The sequence below is a fragment of the Limulus polyphemus genome, unplaced genomic scaffold (genome assembly GCF_000517525.1).
Source record: "Limulus polyphemus unplaced genomic scaffold, Limulus_polyphemus-2.1.2 Scaffold1899, whole genome shotgun sequence".
Lineage (NCBI taxonomy): Eukaryota > Metazoa > Arthropoda > Merostomata > Xiphosura > Limulidae > Limulus > Limulus polyphemus.
Genome location: NW_013667509.1, coordinates 147,753 through 167,445, shown reverse-complemented (window position 1 = coordinate 167,445; position 19,693 = coordinate 147,753). Strand labels below are relative to the sequence as shown.

General features: G+C 28.2%; 1 protein-coding gene across 1 annotated transcript in view; it reads left to right on the top strand.

Annotated features, from left to right (window-relative positions):
• LOC106465300 (rho guanine nucleotide exchange factor 10-like) overlaps positions 1 to 19,693 on the top strand; it is a 62,062-nt gene that overhangs the window by 18,742 nt on the left and 23,627 nt on the right. Inside the window, exons 6-13 of the mRNA XM_022393164.1 lie at positions 2,400 to 2,491; positions 3,376 to 3,555; positions 4,583 to 4,699; positions 8,014 to 8,106; positions 13,286 to 13,510; positions 14,258 to 14,349; positions 14,555 to 14,706; positions 17,433 to 17,545. Of these exons, the coding sequence (XP_022248872.1) occupies positions 2,400 to 2,491; positions 3,376 to 3,555; positions 4,583 to 4,699; positions 8,014 to 8,106; positions 13,286 to 13,510; positions 14,258 to 14,349; positions 14,555 to 14,706; positions 17,433 to 17,545 (1,064 nt within the window). The remainder of the gene's footprint in view (positions 1 to 2,399; positions 2,492 to 3,375; positions 3,556 to 4,582; positions 4,700 to 8,013; positions 8,107 to 13,285; positions 13,511 to 14,257; positions 14,350 to 14,554; positions 14,707 to 17,432; positions 17,546 to 19,693) is intronic.

Here is a 19,693-nt window from a genome sequence, read left to right as displayed (position 1 = left end):
TATTTTTTTTAGGTTTTACATTTGAATAACCAAAAAATCAAATTACCACGTCAATACCATAGAATTCCACTATAATTTATCAAGCTTAGTAACTAAGATGTATTTTAGTCTTAAAAAATATTAATGAAATTTTGAGCAGACTAAAGATACAACCTACTTCCTTAAAACCTTGGTTCAGAAGAAAGAAATGGTGTCCTAATAATTTGAAATAGCTGAGCAAGCCACTAGGGGGACATTCTTACATTCTTAGCTTCCAAAAGGTTATTCATGTCATATATAGAAGTAAGTATATACAAGGGAGCATTTCCATAAATGGAAAGAAGTGGACGGTGCCACCGTGTTTGATTTATTACATGAGCAATATCTTAGCAAATAGAAAAAATAAGATCTTATTATTTTATATACTAGCTGGTAAATATATGTAATTTGAGTTTCTAATTTGTCAAAACTATAGACTTAGTATTTTGACTTCACAAACACCTAATTTGAACAAGTGCTGCATTCAATATACAACGTGAAGCACAAAAATCGATGTTTATCTGTGTTTTTTTAATATTTACTTTTAAATTGAGTAATGTATAATACTAAAATTTGAATTATAATCTACAGTTTGATACCAAACTTATTGACGTAAATTTATGAAATAGTAGTTCAATAAAATTATGAATGTGAGTTAACAAATGATATGACATAACCTTTCATCTGTGACCCGTTTCGAAAGGGTTAAATTTTTTTCTTCACATAAAATATGTTTCTTTTACTTACTGCTTTAACCTATATGTGTAGATAATATCATATAAGTGCATGTTCTTAAACCAATTTCTTTGGCCTTGTCAAAATGATTCAATAGAATAAAGTTCCTATATACATACCAAAACTGTGGTCTCTTACATCCACACCTGATACACCACCCTATTAATTTGAGAGCCCTCTTTGAGATATTTTTTGAAACATGTACCAACCTTAACTTTGCTAATTTTTCAAGATAGTAAAAGAATTGTATATGGATAATGAATTATGTTGCTATCAATATAAAATAATGTTTTTTATCATTTCTTATTAGAATTTTTTAATTTTCTTATAATTTGAGTTTATTATGTACATATTTGTCCTATAGTGTATTTAAATGAAATTCATTCCATAAATTAAAAGCACAAGAAAAATAATCTAACTCCAAGGAAAATTCTAGAAATCTAATATAAAAAAAAGCACAGTAGTTTAATGTTTCATTTGTCACTTGTAACTTTAAAGCTAACTTGGAAAAAATGTCTTTTATTTCATCTATTTATATATTTATTTTTTTGGAAATGCCAATCATAAAATTATGTTTACACATTTTTATGATACTAAATTTTTATTTTTAAGTTTATTTAGATGTTCATAACATGTGATAATTAGTTACTGTGTGTCCAGGAAGAAAGCAGTGTTTGAGGGATTTTGTACATATTAACCTTAAATGCTTACCATAGTGTGAAACACTTAAAAAATCAGGTTTACAGATGTGTTGCAGTTTACACAAGACTCATAATGAATTTAAAAAAAGTATTTACTTAATGTTAAAGAAGTTATAAATTAGCTGTTTGTGTAACATTACATTACAATAAGAATAATGGCAATTTTTAACATATCTTTCTTTGTTTATGCTCTATGTATATGTGAAATGCTATTATATTATTCTTACAGGAACTCCATTTAGAACAAGTCCTGTGATTTATAAATTGTGGCTTTGATTGTTCAATACCCATCCATCCTAATGAGATGTGGTATTGAGTGTGCAGCACACAAAGTGTGTGTTCAAGATTCTGTTATATTCTTCTTACTGGAAAACTGTATACTACCAGTAAAGAAATGTTTGTTAAAAAATGTCCTCCTTATTCTGATGTGATATCAAACAAATAACTGATCCATAGACCATGTTTTGCCAACACAAGGCATTCTATACCATAAAGTCATATTTATAGCTTAAACATAGGATGATACATTTGTATTAGTTACAACCAGCTGAGTAGTGCTTTAATATCAGAACAGTGTTTTCATGACAATGATAAAATGTAATATTTCACTAGACTGATGTTTTATAAAAGTATATATTAATTATTTGCTGTATTATAAGTGCATTTTGAGAAAGAAATAGTATAATTCATTGTTTACTGATAGCATGAAATTAAATTAAGTTGGTGAATAGTATTTGTGATCAAATTTAACATTACATTTAGTTCATAGCAACAATTGTTTCCTTGTTTTGAAATAAAAGAACATTACAGTTATAGAAAATAACCATTCATATTGATGCATTTAACAAATGTTGAATGTGTATTGACATAATAAATAGTTTTTTGTTCCTTTCTATAGGTTTTATATGTTAGTTACATTTCCATAAAATATTTTCTTTTTATTAGGTGAAGAGACATACTATGATATAAAGCTTTCCAAAAAACAGAGACCACCGTTATCTCTACCGCCTGCACCATCGTGTCTTAGTCCAGAACAAGTGAGTCTCAGTAGTATGAGCTTAAAGTTATTGTAATAGAAAAATTACTGAATGAGTGATCTAGATACTTGCCGGTAAAATTCAGTATTCATGTTGTGATATATTGCTAGTTTTGAAAAGTCAGTAACACCTATAATAACTATGTATTTGACTTAGTGATCTGTACATCAGCTAATATATTTTCAGATTGCAGCTATTGAAAACTTGCATGGCTGCTTCTTATAGACCAATTTTTATTTTGCTAGCTTAAAAGGAGGTACATAGTAGGAAGTATAGCAGACAGTGAGAATTCTTATGTTACAACACTTCAAAGGCTTATAAAGGTATGATAGAAGTATATTAGGTTTGTTTAGGATAAAACCTTAACTTTTACAAACATTTATTGAAAATAAAGCTGTATTTTCAGTATACAATGTACTCATCTTATAATGGAGTAATCATTGTTTAGGATTTCATATTTCATTGGTCTTGATTCTAATCATTATCGTAATGTGTCAGTGACTTAATATAAGGACATGCTGAAAAGTACCAATCAATATTATAATTGGTTTAACATTGATTTTGCATAGTAAAAGTCAGTAGTAATGATGTAGTTCTGTAGAATGTATGTGATGTATAAAAAAGCATTTCCTAAATGTCTTAGTACTCAGAACGTCATAAATAACAGTTGTTTCAAATGAAATATGTGATGGATTTGTAAGTCACAGAAAAGGATGTGATTGAGGAAATACTAGCCAGGAAGTTACTCATATTTAAAAGAAAAAGTTTCTATTGTTAAATAATACAACATTTAAAAGCACTTAATGTTATACCCAATCAAGTCTACTTCTAATATCCCATGCACCCTTTAAATTCATTAAAGTGTCTTAGTTTTCTTTAAAAAGGATTACAAAAGACCTTTGGAAGAATGTAGTGCTCCACTAGTCAGCCCAGCTAAGATCAACATCATGTTCTTCCGAGTGGAACAGATACTACAGTGTCATACCATCTTTGGCATTGCATTAAGCCAATGTGTGAGAGAATGGGATGCACTTGAAAAGATTGGAGATGTTTTTGTAGCTTCAGTAAGTTATATGCAGTTTATTTTACAGCATTACATTTTCCTTGATAATACAGTACATAACTTTGTTTGAAAGTAATGACATACAATTCAGATTAAATTGTTTATATGAAATATATTGTTTAAAACCATTTTTGTTGTTTTGTTAACCCTGTTACAATTGTTGAACAGCTTTCTGGTGTCAAGTGCACACTTCAATATCTAATTTCAAAATTTCAGTACAAAATAGTGATTCTGACTATTTCAACAACTGTTTTAGTGGAATTTTCAAAGAAAAGTTTTAAAAAATATTTGTACTTTAATCTCTGTACAACTCCAAGAGGTATTGACTGTAAACAATGTCCTCAAAATATTAACTTATATCTACTTAGAAACTGTGATCCCTTAGAAATAGGTTATCCATGTTTCATTTCTCAAATAAATTTCCTTTTCTGTTAGTGATTTTGGTTTTACAAACCTGTGTGGCCAGCCTTTTATGATATCACAGCAAATGAGTTGGACAGTAAATAAAACAAATGGCTAGAAATTATAGGATTGAAAAGATTCTTGTTTATCTATATGAATTATAGCTTTATTGAAAAAAAGTGCTAAATAAATCTATAAGATTTTAAGCACATGCAAAATACTCAAGATGAAAGGATTTTTTTTTAATGTTTATTAAACCCTATGACAACAAAATTTCAAAAAAAATTTACAAGCTAAACAATTATACAAATACTAAACCAAACTAGATATTATGTAGAAAGTGTGTTCCAACTTTCATGCAATTAGGTTAACCGTTTGAAGTGTGAAGTGTAAAAGAAATGGGTATCATGCTGACATTATGGAAAGACTAATGAATTATTTTTAAAAAAGTAAAACATACATAAGTCTTCAGTATATGAATTTCCCAGTGTTTTACTTAATCTTCTCCCACACTCAAGAAAATGATTGAACAAATTCTCAAATAGTTTTTGATTCTTTTCTCCACTTTGTTTGAAAGTGTAATGGCATCAGTAATACCAATTTTGAGATGAGGTTTTGTTTTTCAGTTTTCGAAAGCCATGGTTTTAGACATTTACAGTGATTTCATCAATAACTTCTCTCTCGCTATGGAAACAGCAAAACAAGCTTCAAAAAATAAGTCTGCTTTTGCTGACTTTTTAAAGGTAAATAGTACAGGTTCAAGATTTGATTTTCATTTGTTTTTTATATCTATGCTTTTACTGAAAAAATTTGAAACATTTTTCTAATGCTTATAATGACTAAACATCAGGAATTACAGTATGAAAAAGTTCTTATTTTGCATTTTCTGTTTATATGGGACTAATTAGTTATAATCAAAAATGTATTTTTAACATTGTACTTTATTTATTCGTCAAATAAATCAGCCCTTGAAATGAAATGAAATAATTTTCCATAAATGCTTTTGTAAATTAATCTTGCAGGAGCAAGAAGTATTAGAATTCTGCAGTTTAGACTTTGATAAATTAGTGAAGTGAACTTACAGTTTAATGTTGCTTTAATTAAATATAATTGAATTTGTTTATTTATAAAGATGTACGGTAGTGTAACAATTTAACAGTTGAGCTTATATTTAATGTTCAGACATTATATTCTGATTTAATGTTTCATTTGAATCTAACAATTAAAACTATGCGAAATCTTCTAAGATGTATTGGGTAGGGTAAAATAATAGTAGTTTTATACAAGAAAATGTGTGACATGTCAAAAATAAAGAACAGTAAGATATTAAAGTTTTTTATGAGTAAATATGATCCTATGAAAGTGATAAAAATATCAGTGTTCCTTCTTTCCAAATGTCTAGCTGAAAGAAACCTTCAAAACATGATAAATATCTTTAGTGTTACATTTAATCATGTTATTTTATTACCTTGAATTTTCTTCTATGATATATAAATAAATTTCTGAATACTTATCCTAAAATATCTCTAAGGAAAAGGAAATATGTGTTCCTTTAATATGAATTTGTTGGGAAAACCAATTTAGGAAATTAATATAAGCCTCAAGCAAGTATTATATTGGATAAAATTGTTTAAGCCATAGATCTTTGGTAATATCAAAAACATTTCTAAACATTTCTGTTTAGAACACAAAACATTTCAATTCATTTCTACTTTAAGAAATTTAATAATATAATAAACCTTTAGGACCTTTTGTCTTTAATTACAAAAAATTCATTTAAGAATTTAATCAAATAGAAGTTGACAACTTATCATGTAACTGTGATAATAGTGTTTTTAAAGATATCTTTCATAATCAAACAGTTACAGGAAATTTAGAAGTTGTCAAAGATAAAAGAATTACAATCAATATTAAAGAAAGGTACTAAACATAGAATTTTAAAATGCACAAAAAAATGTGAAAACTTAAAAGACTTAGAGAAAAATATTGACAATTATATTCTTAAAATAAGTAAACAATTCTATTATCCACCATGTTTCTTTTTTGAATGGAAATTATATTTTCTTAATTCAATAAAGAATTGAGTAAGAATCTTAAACTTATCTTGATATAAATTAGACATTTCTTTCAATGTCTTTAAGAATAAAATGATTTCAAAAACAATTCATTATTACCCCAATTGATAGAGCTGGTTGTAATTTAGTTTTTTGTGTAGAAAAATTATATGCACAAATTTTACTTAATGAAATTAATACTACAAGTACTTTTACTAAAAGTACTTTAAAGAAAAATAATGTTATTACTGATTTAAAGAAAGCTGTTAAAAATGGATTATCCATATAGATTATTCTTGTACAAATTTACCATTTTTACATGCAATTCCAAAATTGCATAAAAATCCCATGAAGTTCAGATATATTACTAATTCTTTAAATATAGTCATTAAATCTGTTTCCAAAGTACATAACATTATTCTTAGTGTTTTTTTTTGAAAAAATAAAAACACAGTCTTCAAATAACCACAATAATTATTTTTGGATTATTAAAGATAACATTCCAGTTTTGGAATTTTAAATAATTTAAATTGTTAAAAAACTGCCAGTTATATTTATTCATATGACTTTACTGCATTATATACTAAGATAGACCTAAAAGATGTAATCAGGGTTTTCAATGATTTATTTGTCAACTTTATAAATAATGAAATAACTATACCCAAATTTAAATTTACTAGAATTCAGTGTAAAAATATACTCTATTTCTGTATTTATAACAGTTATATTGTTTTTAACAAACAAGTATTAAAACAAATGGTAGGTATTCCAATGGGAATGAACTACTCTTCAAAAATGGACAACCTGTATCTGTTCTTTTATGAAAACTCGTTTATGAAGCAGACTTTAAATCCCAACTTATACATTTACACTTTCCATTACGTAGATGATTTAATACCTATAAATAATATGAATTTTACACAGAACTTACAATAGAAAGAAGTAATAATAATGAGGTCCATGCTAATTATTTAGATTTGGACATTACTTTTATAGAAGGTACGGTGCAATTGACTATTTTTGGTAAAAGAAGAGAATTACATTTTTCCCCTTTTTGGTCTACCCACTCCTAATAGTGTTATTCCGTGTATCACGTTAAAAGGTATTATTATATCTCAACTAAAACGGTTCTTAATAGTCTGTAATAAATATTATTTTTTTAATGATAATTTTCTATTATTAAAAAATAAAGTATTTCTTTAATTGCCTTTCAGTTTATTTTTTAATAAATACAAAAATATTTTATAAACTAAACTTTCGATTAAGGATATCTTATAAAATTAATAAAATAAAGAGGGAGTTAGTTACTTTATCTTATAAGTAGCTAATAGAAATTTTTTCAAGTAATTTTATTCAGTATAACTGGGGCAGAAAGACTAACTTCAAGTAGCTGGGCTTTTCTCAGAATTCCCATGTTATACTTGAATAAAATTTCAGAAGAAAGGGAGGAGGTTGGGAGTAAGAACTTTTAAGGTAGGGTTTATAGTTCTATTTAATATCTTTTTGTAAGAGTGGAGGTTGGGAGTTTAATTAGTAGAAATATTAGGGTGGCTTTATTTCAATTTATTTCAACTTTAAGAAATTTAAGGGTAACTGCCTACCTACAACTGGCTATAGACAATGATAGGCATTAGAAGTTGTGACATTGTGGGTGTAAGCACTCAGCTTCATACCCTTATTTGATTTTCCATGAAGGCTGATTAGATTAACATCAGCGTTTATCTGATAGATGGAATATTCCCAATGCATTTGGGTGCTATTACCACAGACATTATCCTTTATGACAATAAGTTGACAACCTGGACTGATAACAGTAATGCAATATTTAATTCATTATTGTTTTATGGTGCTGATTTAATCAGCTATTAACAATCAATGTAATCAATAGTTTTTGAACTATTTATTTATATATTTATATATATATAGTAAGAACTTAAAATCTGTATATAAGTGTAAGTGATCTCACTTCGTACATTTTTATCTATTTTTTTCTGTGTGTCTAGGTTAAACAAATTAGTAGTGCAGATAGACTGTCTTTTTTTGGGTTGATGGTTAAGCCTGTTCAGAGATTTCCACAGTTCATTCTCCTCCTACAGGTAAGGAATGGTATCATGAAGATTTAATTTTGGTTCCTAATGAAAAATTCAGTTTAAAAAATATAGTTTTGGACTAGCACAGTTCATATTAAAAAAATAAGAGGAAGACCATAGTATACTTCATATATCTTATATTTGAGTAGCTTATGTTACTGTCAAAATTGAAAAACAACATCCTAGTATTAAAATATGTATTTATCCTACTTTTCATAAACAAATTATTCTTTTTCTTGTATTCTAATACCATTTTTTATAATATAAAGTAGATATTAGAATGGTAAAAGAAAATGGCACCTGCTTGCATGAAACTGGATGTAGAACTATGTGCAATAGAAATGCAGATCCCCTTTAAATGCTTTTCTGTGCAAGTCACTGTTATATTTAGAATTTAATTAAACACCCTTAATATTAACATAGGTGACTATATTTAATATTATAATGTGTGTTATGATTAAAAGATTTATTTTATCTAAGTTTTAAGTCCTCTATTACAAAATAAAGCTTCAAACGTATTGTCACATGACCAACGAGCTATGAAAAATCTCTACTTTGGCTCTCTGTATATTAAATAATACAATGGTAATAGAGTAGAGGTACGTCTAGCCATTAAGATGTTTACATAACCTTTTGACATGTACATTTCAAAGTACTCTGAATGAATACAGTTAAAACAAGTAATACATTTTTTCAACCATTGACAGCTGCCATGCCCACCTACAACAGATTTGTTTAAGCTTTATCTCTTCTGTGTAGACGTTACATACACATGTGTATATAACAGTTAGAAAGAGCTCATTCTACAATATAAACTAACAATGGTTATTTTGAAATTGGTGCCAAGTTTTCCTCACAGAGTACATGAAATTGATTATAGTATTGTTGACTGCTTGATCGACTATAGCACTTGTGGTTGTTTCTTACCTAAATATGTTATAATTTGAGACACAGTTTAAATTGTATTTAGGTCTTACTATTATATTTTAGTTAGTTATGTTTTAAAATGCATAATTGAAAGGTTGAAACATTTTTTAAATATATGTCATACTTCGCATCCGTTCTCAAGGCTAACAATATTATGTGCTGAACGAAAATTTTGCCAAAGGGCTGCGCACATCTCCCAAAGAAACTGTAATATGCCTCGAGGACACTGTTGACTTGTGTCAAGATGAATAATAAGTTGTAAAAGACAAGAAAGGAAAATAAAACCTTAAAAATTAACTATATATATGTGAAAAGGAAAAGAAATGAAATTACATGTTTAACAAAAAGAAACTTCTAAAAGATATTCTACAAAAAATTAAAAGGTATGTTTTTTTTTCTGTTTCTTAATTTCAAATATTGTATGTTGATGATGATAGCTAGATTTAGTGATATGGTAGAGGAAATTAAAAAACTATAAAAGTTTACCTTAAAAAATTTTTGATATCCTTTTAGAAGGTCTTAGAGATTATACAAATGAAACTATAAGATGAAACAAAGTATTTTTATACTTAAAATGAAAATCACTTTGCACTAGATTTGTTAATAGTTTGAATGTAAGTAACTACAAGAGAAAATGACATATTTTTAGTAAAAACACTAAATTATAAAACTGTCATTATTTGTATACAAGATACTTATGATCTTTAACAAAATCTTACCAGTATTTGAGAGAATACATTATAAATCTCAAAGTTACCACATGTATTGTTGTACAAGTGAAATTTGAGACTCAATTTATGCAAATTGCATGAGCCTGCTGCAAAAGGGTTAAAATGTATTCAATAGAAAAGTTTATTTCCACAATAAAAAAAAAAATGATCACAAAAAATTTAATTTTGGGTTGACTTCAACATCCTCCCAATAAAATCCTTAGCACTTGTGAATTTCTTTAATTTTTTCTGAGCATCATATGGTGATTGTAGTCCACTAGGAGGAAAGTCACAATAGTTTTGAACAAAGCAGTGCTAATTTGACTTTGAAGTTGAATATTAGGGTAGTTCTTTCTATTATTAGAAATAACTCTTTCTCAATCATGGTTGTTGTGGCATGATGTAATTGCCTATATTTCAGTTTTTAGAATTTGTAGACAAGTAAACACCTACAGAAATATTTTGTTACACTGGTTAAGCTAATGTCATTTCCAGATTAGCAGAGATGTACTTGGATAATGGATCAGCCCTAAAAAAGACTGCATGTTTTGGTGTTCTTATGTCACCATCTTTAGTAGTAAAAGTTGAAATTAGATCAAAACTTATATAATTACACAATAATTTGCATGTCCATGTCATCCATGGACACAAAAATTACCCACTCCACAATTGTATTTAGAGCTTTAAAAATCTTCACTCATGATTGTGATTTAAGATCAGAATTAATTTCCTTGAAACAAGACGGAAGCTATGATTCCAAAATCATTGATATATTGTACAAAAAACATAGCAATAAATTAAAAATGTCATCATGTACAAAGTTAAAAGGAAGGGGTAAAACTGATAACATGGTGGTATGTTTGACATATGTTCAAGGTTTGGCAACAAGAATATGCAACATAATTAAGAAATATATAGATTGTAATGTAACATTCTCTCTGCATTGTAACTTAAATAATTTTGTCATGGGTATTAAAGGTGAAATAGAACAAGCTGAGGAATGTGTCTTTGATCGAATTTATGTTGGCCAAATGTGCAGGAATTTGAAGTTTAAGATCGAGGTACATGAAAATGCAGTAGAAAAATAAAAAGTAATGACTTGGCCTCAGCCACATGTGGTAAGCACAACTCATGTTTTAGATTGGAATAATGTGAAACTGATAAGTCAGGTTGAATAATCAAATAAATTAAAAATATGACTTTAACAAGTTTTGATTTGCCAACAAGGCCACTGTGGTAGGTCTTGTTTACATTAGGCCTTATTGACCTAAGTAATTGCTTGAATGGGCAAGGAAAATCATGTAAAAAAAGAATAAAAAATTGATTTAAAACTTATTGCATGTATTAGGTATTTTTGAAAAAAAAGTTGGGTTGCTTATGATTTTGGTATAATAAAAAAAATATTGTATGCCAGTGATCATAAACAGAGAAACTGTATGCAGTGTGTTTTGAATCAAAACAAAGAAATAAGTTGTTTTTATTAAATAAAATCTTTATAGCATAATTTTAAAATAATGTAGGAAAACATAAAAAGTAATTAAATTTGCAACAAAGGTAAACACTTTTAATTATTTATTTAAAATATTTTATAATGAAATCTTTTGGAAATTTCATAAGCTGCAAATATCATGTATAAAAAATAAAATATTTCCAGAAGTTACATAATGTGTAGAAGGTTCTTCTGAAGTTTCAAACTATTTCATCTAGTAGTTCTTTTTCCATTGTGAATAAAACAAACCATACAACAGGCGTGTTGAATTGCCATACCTGGGTCTGATTGTTAATTTCTTCTTAGTATTCATAATTCAATGTCTCCTTTCTTCCATGGAAACTTAAGATTTTTTTCAAAAATAAGGATTTACTTTTGTAGGGTTTGTGATTATTAAAGCTAATTAAGTACAGGTATAATAAAAATGTGTAAAATTTTATAAAGACAAGTAGGGATTGATATATACATAACCTAGCTAGCTATAGTAATGTAGAAAGTTTTAATGCTAGAAAAGGTATTTAAACAAGAAAGTCAGAACTACAAAAACTGAGTTACTTAAAATTTTAATCTTTTTATCCCTACTTTAGCCAATCACTGATTATGTTAGTCTGAGCAAATCACTGTAATTATGTAAGTTGGAGCCAAAGTAGAAATAATTTTTTTTTAAATAACACTGTTTTTGTAGTTTGACTTTTTTGTTTAAATACTTTTTCTAGCATTAAAGCTTTTTATATTACAATAGCTAGTTAGATTATGTGTACATCAAGCCCTACTTTATAAAATTAAAAACATTTTTATTATACTTGTTTTCTTTTTATTAGCTATACTTTTGTGCACCAGCAATACCAAGCATAGGGCACACATATACCCAATTCGATTTCATTACTCATCAGGATTGTTACCAACCTACTCTCAGATCTAATTATATGCTAAAAGTAGCTCATTGTCCATTTTATATATATATATATATATATATATCCTCTTTGGTACAAGAAATGAATCATTGAGACCCCAGACAGAAGAGTCTTGTGAAAGAATTAGAGTGATAAGGTTTGTCATTTTTTCTGTATGCTTGTCTGGAAAAGTCACTTACTTATTTAGATGAAATAATGAAATTTTGATTCATTCCATAAAGAGGTATATAGTGATTTAGGTGACTTTATAGGTACAATAAGCTTTAGTTTTGCTCTGCCAATGCTGTGAAGTAGTCATTGTTAATATTCAGACATTTTAAAGGTGGTTTTAAATGGGCAGTTTTTATGGCCACCATTTTGTTTCATCACGATCCCTACTATTAAGTATTGCTGTACCAAATGATATGGTAACCCATGATTTCAAATTCTTGTGTTATTTAGCAAATCCATAATTCCTTCTTTCTTTGTGTATAACTGATGTCTTTATGTATCATTTATTGTTATTAAAGCATGCATCTTGTTATGGGACCACCCTGTATCTTATTAAAACATAATACAGTAGTGTATTCTCATATGCTTTTTCTGTTGAACTCTCAATTTAGTTTTGTGGTTTCTTTATATATTCTTTTATCTTTGCATTTTAGAGTTGTTATAATCTGTAATTAATTTGTGTATTTCTCTTTTAAATGACTAGTTTTAAACACTGTTTAAGCTTCAGTAAAATAATTTTGAATTGATATAGATAGATTTGGTAATAGATTTGAATCAAAAGTATCTTTGCAAAACTGAATAAGACTCCATTTAATCAAATAGTTACAACAGATTTTTTGTAGATACTAGTAGTTCCAGTTGAGATTTTCTCATTATCCAATTAAAGTGATAAGCTATTGGGATTTTGATCAGTGCTTCTCTTTGTGTTAAATTATTGAAGATCATATTAAATATGGCTTTAATGTTTATCAACAGGTAAGTTCTTGTGTTAATTTTTCTTTATTTTTTTACCTTTTTTACATGCAATGCTATTTTCATACTTTGTTTTGCATAATGGTATTTTAAATATGAAAAATATGAAGGTTTCTTATACAGTTGTATTTTTAGTAGATTAAGTTTATATCAAAAATTAACAGAATAAATATTTCTTTCAGGACCTACTTAAGCACACTCCTCCAGGCCATCATGACCGTATGTCATTACAATTAGCTCTGACACAGCTAGAGTCTCTTGCCGAAACATTGAATGAGCGGAAACGAGAGTCAGAACAACATTATGCTGTACGAGAAGTGCTGAAGCATTTAAACAACAAATTCTCATTGAAGTCTATAGCAGATACTGACCACTACCTGCTTAGACAGGATGATGTTTTGCAGTTGGTAAGAGTGTGGGATGTGACACATGTTTTTGTTCCTAAATTCATACATGATGTAATATTTTTTATTAACAAACACTTATCTTTTGCTTATGATGTTAAGGCTGTGATGAATATTGATTATTTCCTATTGTACTGTTGCTTTGGATTGTTGTGTATCTTTTGGTTACAGGCTTAAGTCAATTTTGAATAGATTTCCACTGTATGTATGCTGTATACATTTACTGTTCACCATAAACAACCTTTGGTAGGACAAATGGGTTTGGATGTATAGTTGCTGTTCAGATTAATTTTACAAAATGGGTATAAATAACTGCAACCAATGGCATTGAAACTATATTACTGAAGGTCATAGTTGATAGTGATCATGATCTGTTTTAATAGGATAAATGTTTAATAAGTCTATTAGCCCTGCTGACCATTTACTGACTACCACTACCGTAACCAGAGCCAATATTTTTCCAAGGTTAAATCTCAGTCTCAAACTATAACTTTCAATTATATAAGTGTTTCTGTGACTAAGTGCAGAAAACCAATAAACAACTGAGGATATAACCCTATTGGTATCTTCATAACTAGTTATAGCCCTCCTTACTTATACTTACAAATTTTTTAACTTTAAATATTTTATTGCAAATAATAGTATTATTAAAGTGATTGACTTGTTTTTCAAAGTATTATTGTTGTTCCTTAATAATTGTTTTTCTCAAAATTTTGCTTCTCATTAAACCTGCTTAATTCTATTCATTAGGAAGTAGACCAACATGGATTAGTTGTTAAATCCAAAGGTAGACAACTGTTTCTCCTGAATGACCTTCTAGTATGTGTTTCTGTGGTTTCAAAGTAAGTTAATTAATTTTTGTTTTATACAAAACAGCTTAATAAGTGAATACTTGTGAATAATTTGATCAACAAAAAATTTTTTTATTCCTTTTGAAAGTTTTTAGTGTGTGTTCTTTCCTTGAGAAAAAAAATCATAGTATGTATATTTACTTCTTTCTTTAATCCGTTTTTTCTCTTTAAATTATACTATGATTGTTAATTTCAGGTCATCAGAAGGAAGTCATGGAGGAGAAAGGTTCAATTTGAAGTGGGCCGTACCTCTTATGGATGTTGAAGTGCAAGAAAATGTTGCCCCAGCGACTCGAAATTTGCTAGCATCTTCTGAACGAAATCGAACATCAGTGTCAAGGGGATCTGGTAGGTTTTTAACTATATGTTGCTCACCAATTCAACTAGTACTGTCTCTTTCATGCATAAGTAAGATGGAAAAGAATGTGACTGATCACTTTGTTTTTATTATAAGTTGTGACCAACAGTTTTTCCCTCCCTTATTTTTTATAAATTAACCTTGGATTACACTATTAATTAAGAACTAATTTCAATGAAATAGTGAAAATTATTAAATATAAATTTATATATATATATATATATATATATGTGCCATTTGTTCTCGCCTCACTTAATAGCTTTGTCAGTCATGAGCCAAAAGTTGAGACTATATTTTTGGTAAGAAAGTTTACAATAAAAGTGTACAATGTTTATTCTCTACTTCAGTAGTATTTTGTTTCATCAGAAAATGACAAAGTAGCATTAAATGGATAATGTGTCTGCAGGAAATAGTCAAAAATGGATTAGTTATCTGTACTTTTATTTTGTAATTAATCAATACCTTTAATTATTGTGCTGTTGTTGATGAAAATCATTTTGATTCATTTTATGATGTAATATGGTATTTGTAGCTTTAAAATATTGTTATTGTCCTTGTTTACTAATACAAGTTATATCATATTTTACATTTTGAAAATGTTTCAACATTAGAGCAGTCTTAAACCCTATGACTACCTGTGCACTCTTTAAATTCATTTCCGTGCAAGACTCAAAGTGTTAATGAGTTACATTCAACATTTAATTAAAGTACTTTACTATCAATGTAGTTTAATGATTTTAACATTAACAAGTACGTTATTATTCAAAGTTTTATATTATTTTAAGTTTTTATTCCTTTATTTCAAAAGAAACCTGTAAAATAAAACAATAATTAAATCTTCAGTTTTCTTGTCATGTGAGATGCTCATTTCATGGTTAAGGACATCTTGACTTTTATTTCAACTGTGTTGTGGCTTAGTACAGGTTTTGCTCAGAATGCTAAAGTACATACATATACTGCATGTTTACCACTAACTAGGTCGAATTCCAGAACTCTGTTCCAAGAATGACAGTGTTAAAGTTCTCCCCCACCAGTTTATAGTGCATCCTTTTGGATAAAACTGCATGTTTTATGATGAGATTTCCATGATGAACAACTTAAATTGAAATAACTATTCATGCAAGTTATAAAAGTAAACTAGATATTATCTACTCATTAATCAATTGTACTTTACAGCTCTACACATGTAAATACATTTATAATAACTATTTTGAACATTATTATAAACTGTTTTGCACTTGATTATATATATGGTAGGCATTATGTCATTCTAATCCTTCAGTTTAAGCATTCTATGAAAGTGTATCAAACTGGTTAGATGTATGTAGGTGTGAACAAACAGTTATAGCTATCTGAAGGATATTTAGTTGCTTAAGCATAATTGAAAATATAAAGGATATATCCTAGCCAGAATGATGTAGAACAGTATGATACTTGCTTCATTAGCACAAGGACTGCTTACCATTCTGTAGGTTTGAATACATTATGGTTTAAGAATACTTGTTTCATTGTTAACCTGCAAGTAGATCTTAAGGAATTAATGTTTATTTGTGGTATACAAAAGGGAAATTTGTTTGCACCTCCACCCATCCCCTGGCAATGCCTCTGTAATGAAATAAAACAAAAATACTCAATTAAAAAGGGCATAATAATATAGCTATTAGAATGAAATGATTTGTATTAAAGCAACTGTTCAGTAAAATATTAGAAATAAGCTATACTTGTGATCAGGAAAACACTATTTATGTTTATAAAAACAAGAACTTTGAATGAATACTTACAAAAATTACACCAACTTTTAAGCAGGTCTCCCTGGTTATAGTCAGTGACATCACTAAGCTCTGATTCTTTTACTCGGGACCTGGCATGGCCTGGTGGTTAGTGCATTTGACTTTCATTCTGTGGATTGTAGGATTGAATCCTATCATTATACATGCTTGCCATTTCAGTCATGGAGGCATTATAATGTGATAGCCAATATCACTACTTATTGGTAAAGAGTAGTCCAAGAGTTAGTAGTGGGTAGTGTTGAATAGTTTCCTTACCTCTAGTCTTTCACTTCAAAATTAGCAACAGCTAATGCAAATAGCCTTAAATATCTTTGTACAAAATTCAATAAACAAACCAACCATCCCTTTTTTTGTAGATTTGTATGACATTTTACACTCAAATTTGAACCATAAAAAGCACAAACAAGAATTACTTGTTGCAGTTTTGATTCACTAAACATGAATAAGAAAAAAAAATATTGAGAAAGTGCTGTACAATACATTATAAAACAATATATTAAATTTTGGGAAAAATTATAAAAACAAAGTTCTAAATTAGGCTTAGAAATTTGAAATTGCAGAAAATTCTATTTTAAAAGTTGGTACTTGAAGAGTATCAAGAGTGATGACAAATATAGCAAAAAACTTGGAAGTTTAATTATAATAATCTGAATTGAATTAAACTAGTCTACTTTGTATACTCGTGAGACAATTATCTGGATATCTTGTAGGCATGATTGAGGAACCTGTAAACTGTCATCTCAGAACTGGAATGTTTATCCTATATTAGGGAGACAACATTACTGATGCCTTTATTGAAATAACCTTGAGAAAAGAAAAATTAGAGGACCTAATATTTGAAGCTGTTTCTGTCTTGTAAACATTACTGAATCACTGTCAAGATTTTATTTCAATTTTTACCCTTATACTTTGATTCATTATTGCAGGCAATGGTGGGACTGTACAGTGTGTTTACGATGAGCTCAGTGATTTGGTGCACGACTTGGAAATTATGAGTAGAATTTCTTCTCTAGTGGCATCACTTCGTTTAAACTACAGTGTGAGTAATCCATGTATTTGTCATTTTCAAAGTAGTTATTTTAACCTTGTGTTTTACATTTTCTACAAAACAATGAAACATATAAGAGAGAAAAGCTGTAAATCAAATGTTTGACTGATATACAAAGTGTACACCAGACCAAACTAGGTTTACATAGTAATACTGCATTTATCATTAGAAGAAACAGTGGTACATTAAAATTTTATTACAGAATAGTTTAAGATTATACCAAGTGTGACAAAAATGAAAAATAAAGATTTGCAAGTATTGTTTTTTTTTTTGCACATAGAATGTATTGTATCATAAAATTGACTAATAAAAAGGGGGATTCAATAATTTTGATTTTTTATCAGAAGTTACACCAGGTTGGTTTTTTAATATTTGTTAACTTTTTGACATATTTTATAAATACACGTATATTAATGTAATATGGGAGTTTAAAGGGTCCCTGCCTTTTACCTGGTGAAATTGGTATAGGTGAGTGATGTTATATTATACCATATTAAAATATCCCTCAATTTTATATAACTGACATCTATGATTTTTTAAAACTTGGTGTATAACTAGTTTTGTAAAAAGACTGGAGATGAACCATAAACTGATCATCTTTTATTTTCATATAAAGTTACATTATTTATATGAACTAAAATTCAATTTATGCAGTTAAGGCAAAAACAAATAATAAATAAATAAAATATTTCACTAATCAATTGACTTTTTTTTTTGACCAGTCAAATGCACAAACCTACAGTTTTGTGATAAATGTGGTTTAAAGGTGAATTGTAGAATCAAAATTATTGTCGGTAGAAGGAGTGGTTGTATTAGGAAGACTGAAATGTATTTGGATCATGAAAATATGAAATTGTAGAAAAGGTTCATCAGAAATTTTGAGGCTGGAAAATGTAGTAGTGTTGCTGTTCTTATTTAATCTGGATGTAACTCACTGTATGTAGTTTGTCCTTTAAGGTGTATCAAGTAACTTGTTGAAGGTTTTAAATATGCCAGTATAATGAAACACTAAAAATTTATGATGATGAGGATAAACTTGATTTAAAATAGTTCAGGTTTTATTATTTTCTCGTGTGTTTGGTTTGTTGTGTCTGAGTCTAGGGTTGGTAACAAAGGTTTGTAGAAATGTTTAAACAAAGTATGAAAGATTGTACTGTCCAAACGTATAATTCATTTAGAAGTGAAAAATATTGTGCAAGTTACAAGAAACATCATGTAATTAGTGATTTCAATCCTGAATCTTACCAAGAATCTATGTACAGTGTTTACTTTCTTTTGATGTATCTCTATTATTAGGGTGTTGTAAAAGGTTATTTTATTAAAATATATTTCAAAAATTTGCTGTCTGGTATGCCACTTGGCTGTAATGGAAGAGCAGTATGATTTTTTATTTTACTACAGTAGTATACTAAGAAACAGTATGTGTTTAACATAGTCTTACAAAACAATTCTGTAAGATCTATGTATGTTGATATAAAACAGACTAGAGATGAGAATTATTATGCAAATTAGTGTTGTATGAGTACCTCACTTTTTAAATTTAGAAAACAATTATTAAATTTAATGTAATGACACAGTTATATGGGGAAAAAAAAGAACCATTAATGGGAGTGTATTAGTAGCTCTTAATGCATATTGAATATTTTGGACTATGGGCAATTTATGTGTATAATACCAAGTAAAGTATTATTATCTATATATCCAGATCTAACTCTTTCAGCACGAGCTTGGTGTCAGGCACCGATCTCATAACCATTTTGTGCTTGTTATAGTTTTCATGCCATAACTTTTAAATTAATAAGCATATGTTAACGAAATTTGGCAGATTATCAGTAAACAATAAAATGCTTTCATACACAAAATATCAGATAGTTTCATGAAGTCTTAAGGTTTGTAAAGCAATGTTTTTCTCGTGCCTTTTTTTTTCTTTTGACATGTTGCCTATCCAACATGCAAAGTAATTTTGATTTTAAGATTAAAAATACTTCAATTCATAAGAAACTTTTCAAATTTCAAATACGAAATCTTTATAATGTCGAGATAGTTATCAAATATTTCTCAAAGAAAAAACTTTATATTTTATCTATTATTTTCAGAAGCGAATTTCTGTATGGGTTCGGTAGATTTGAACGATCTCGC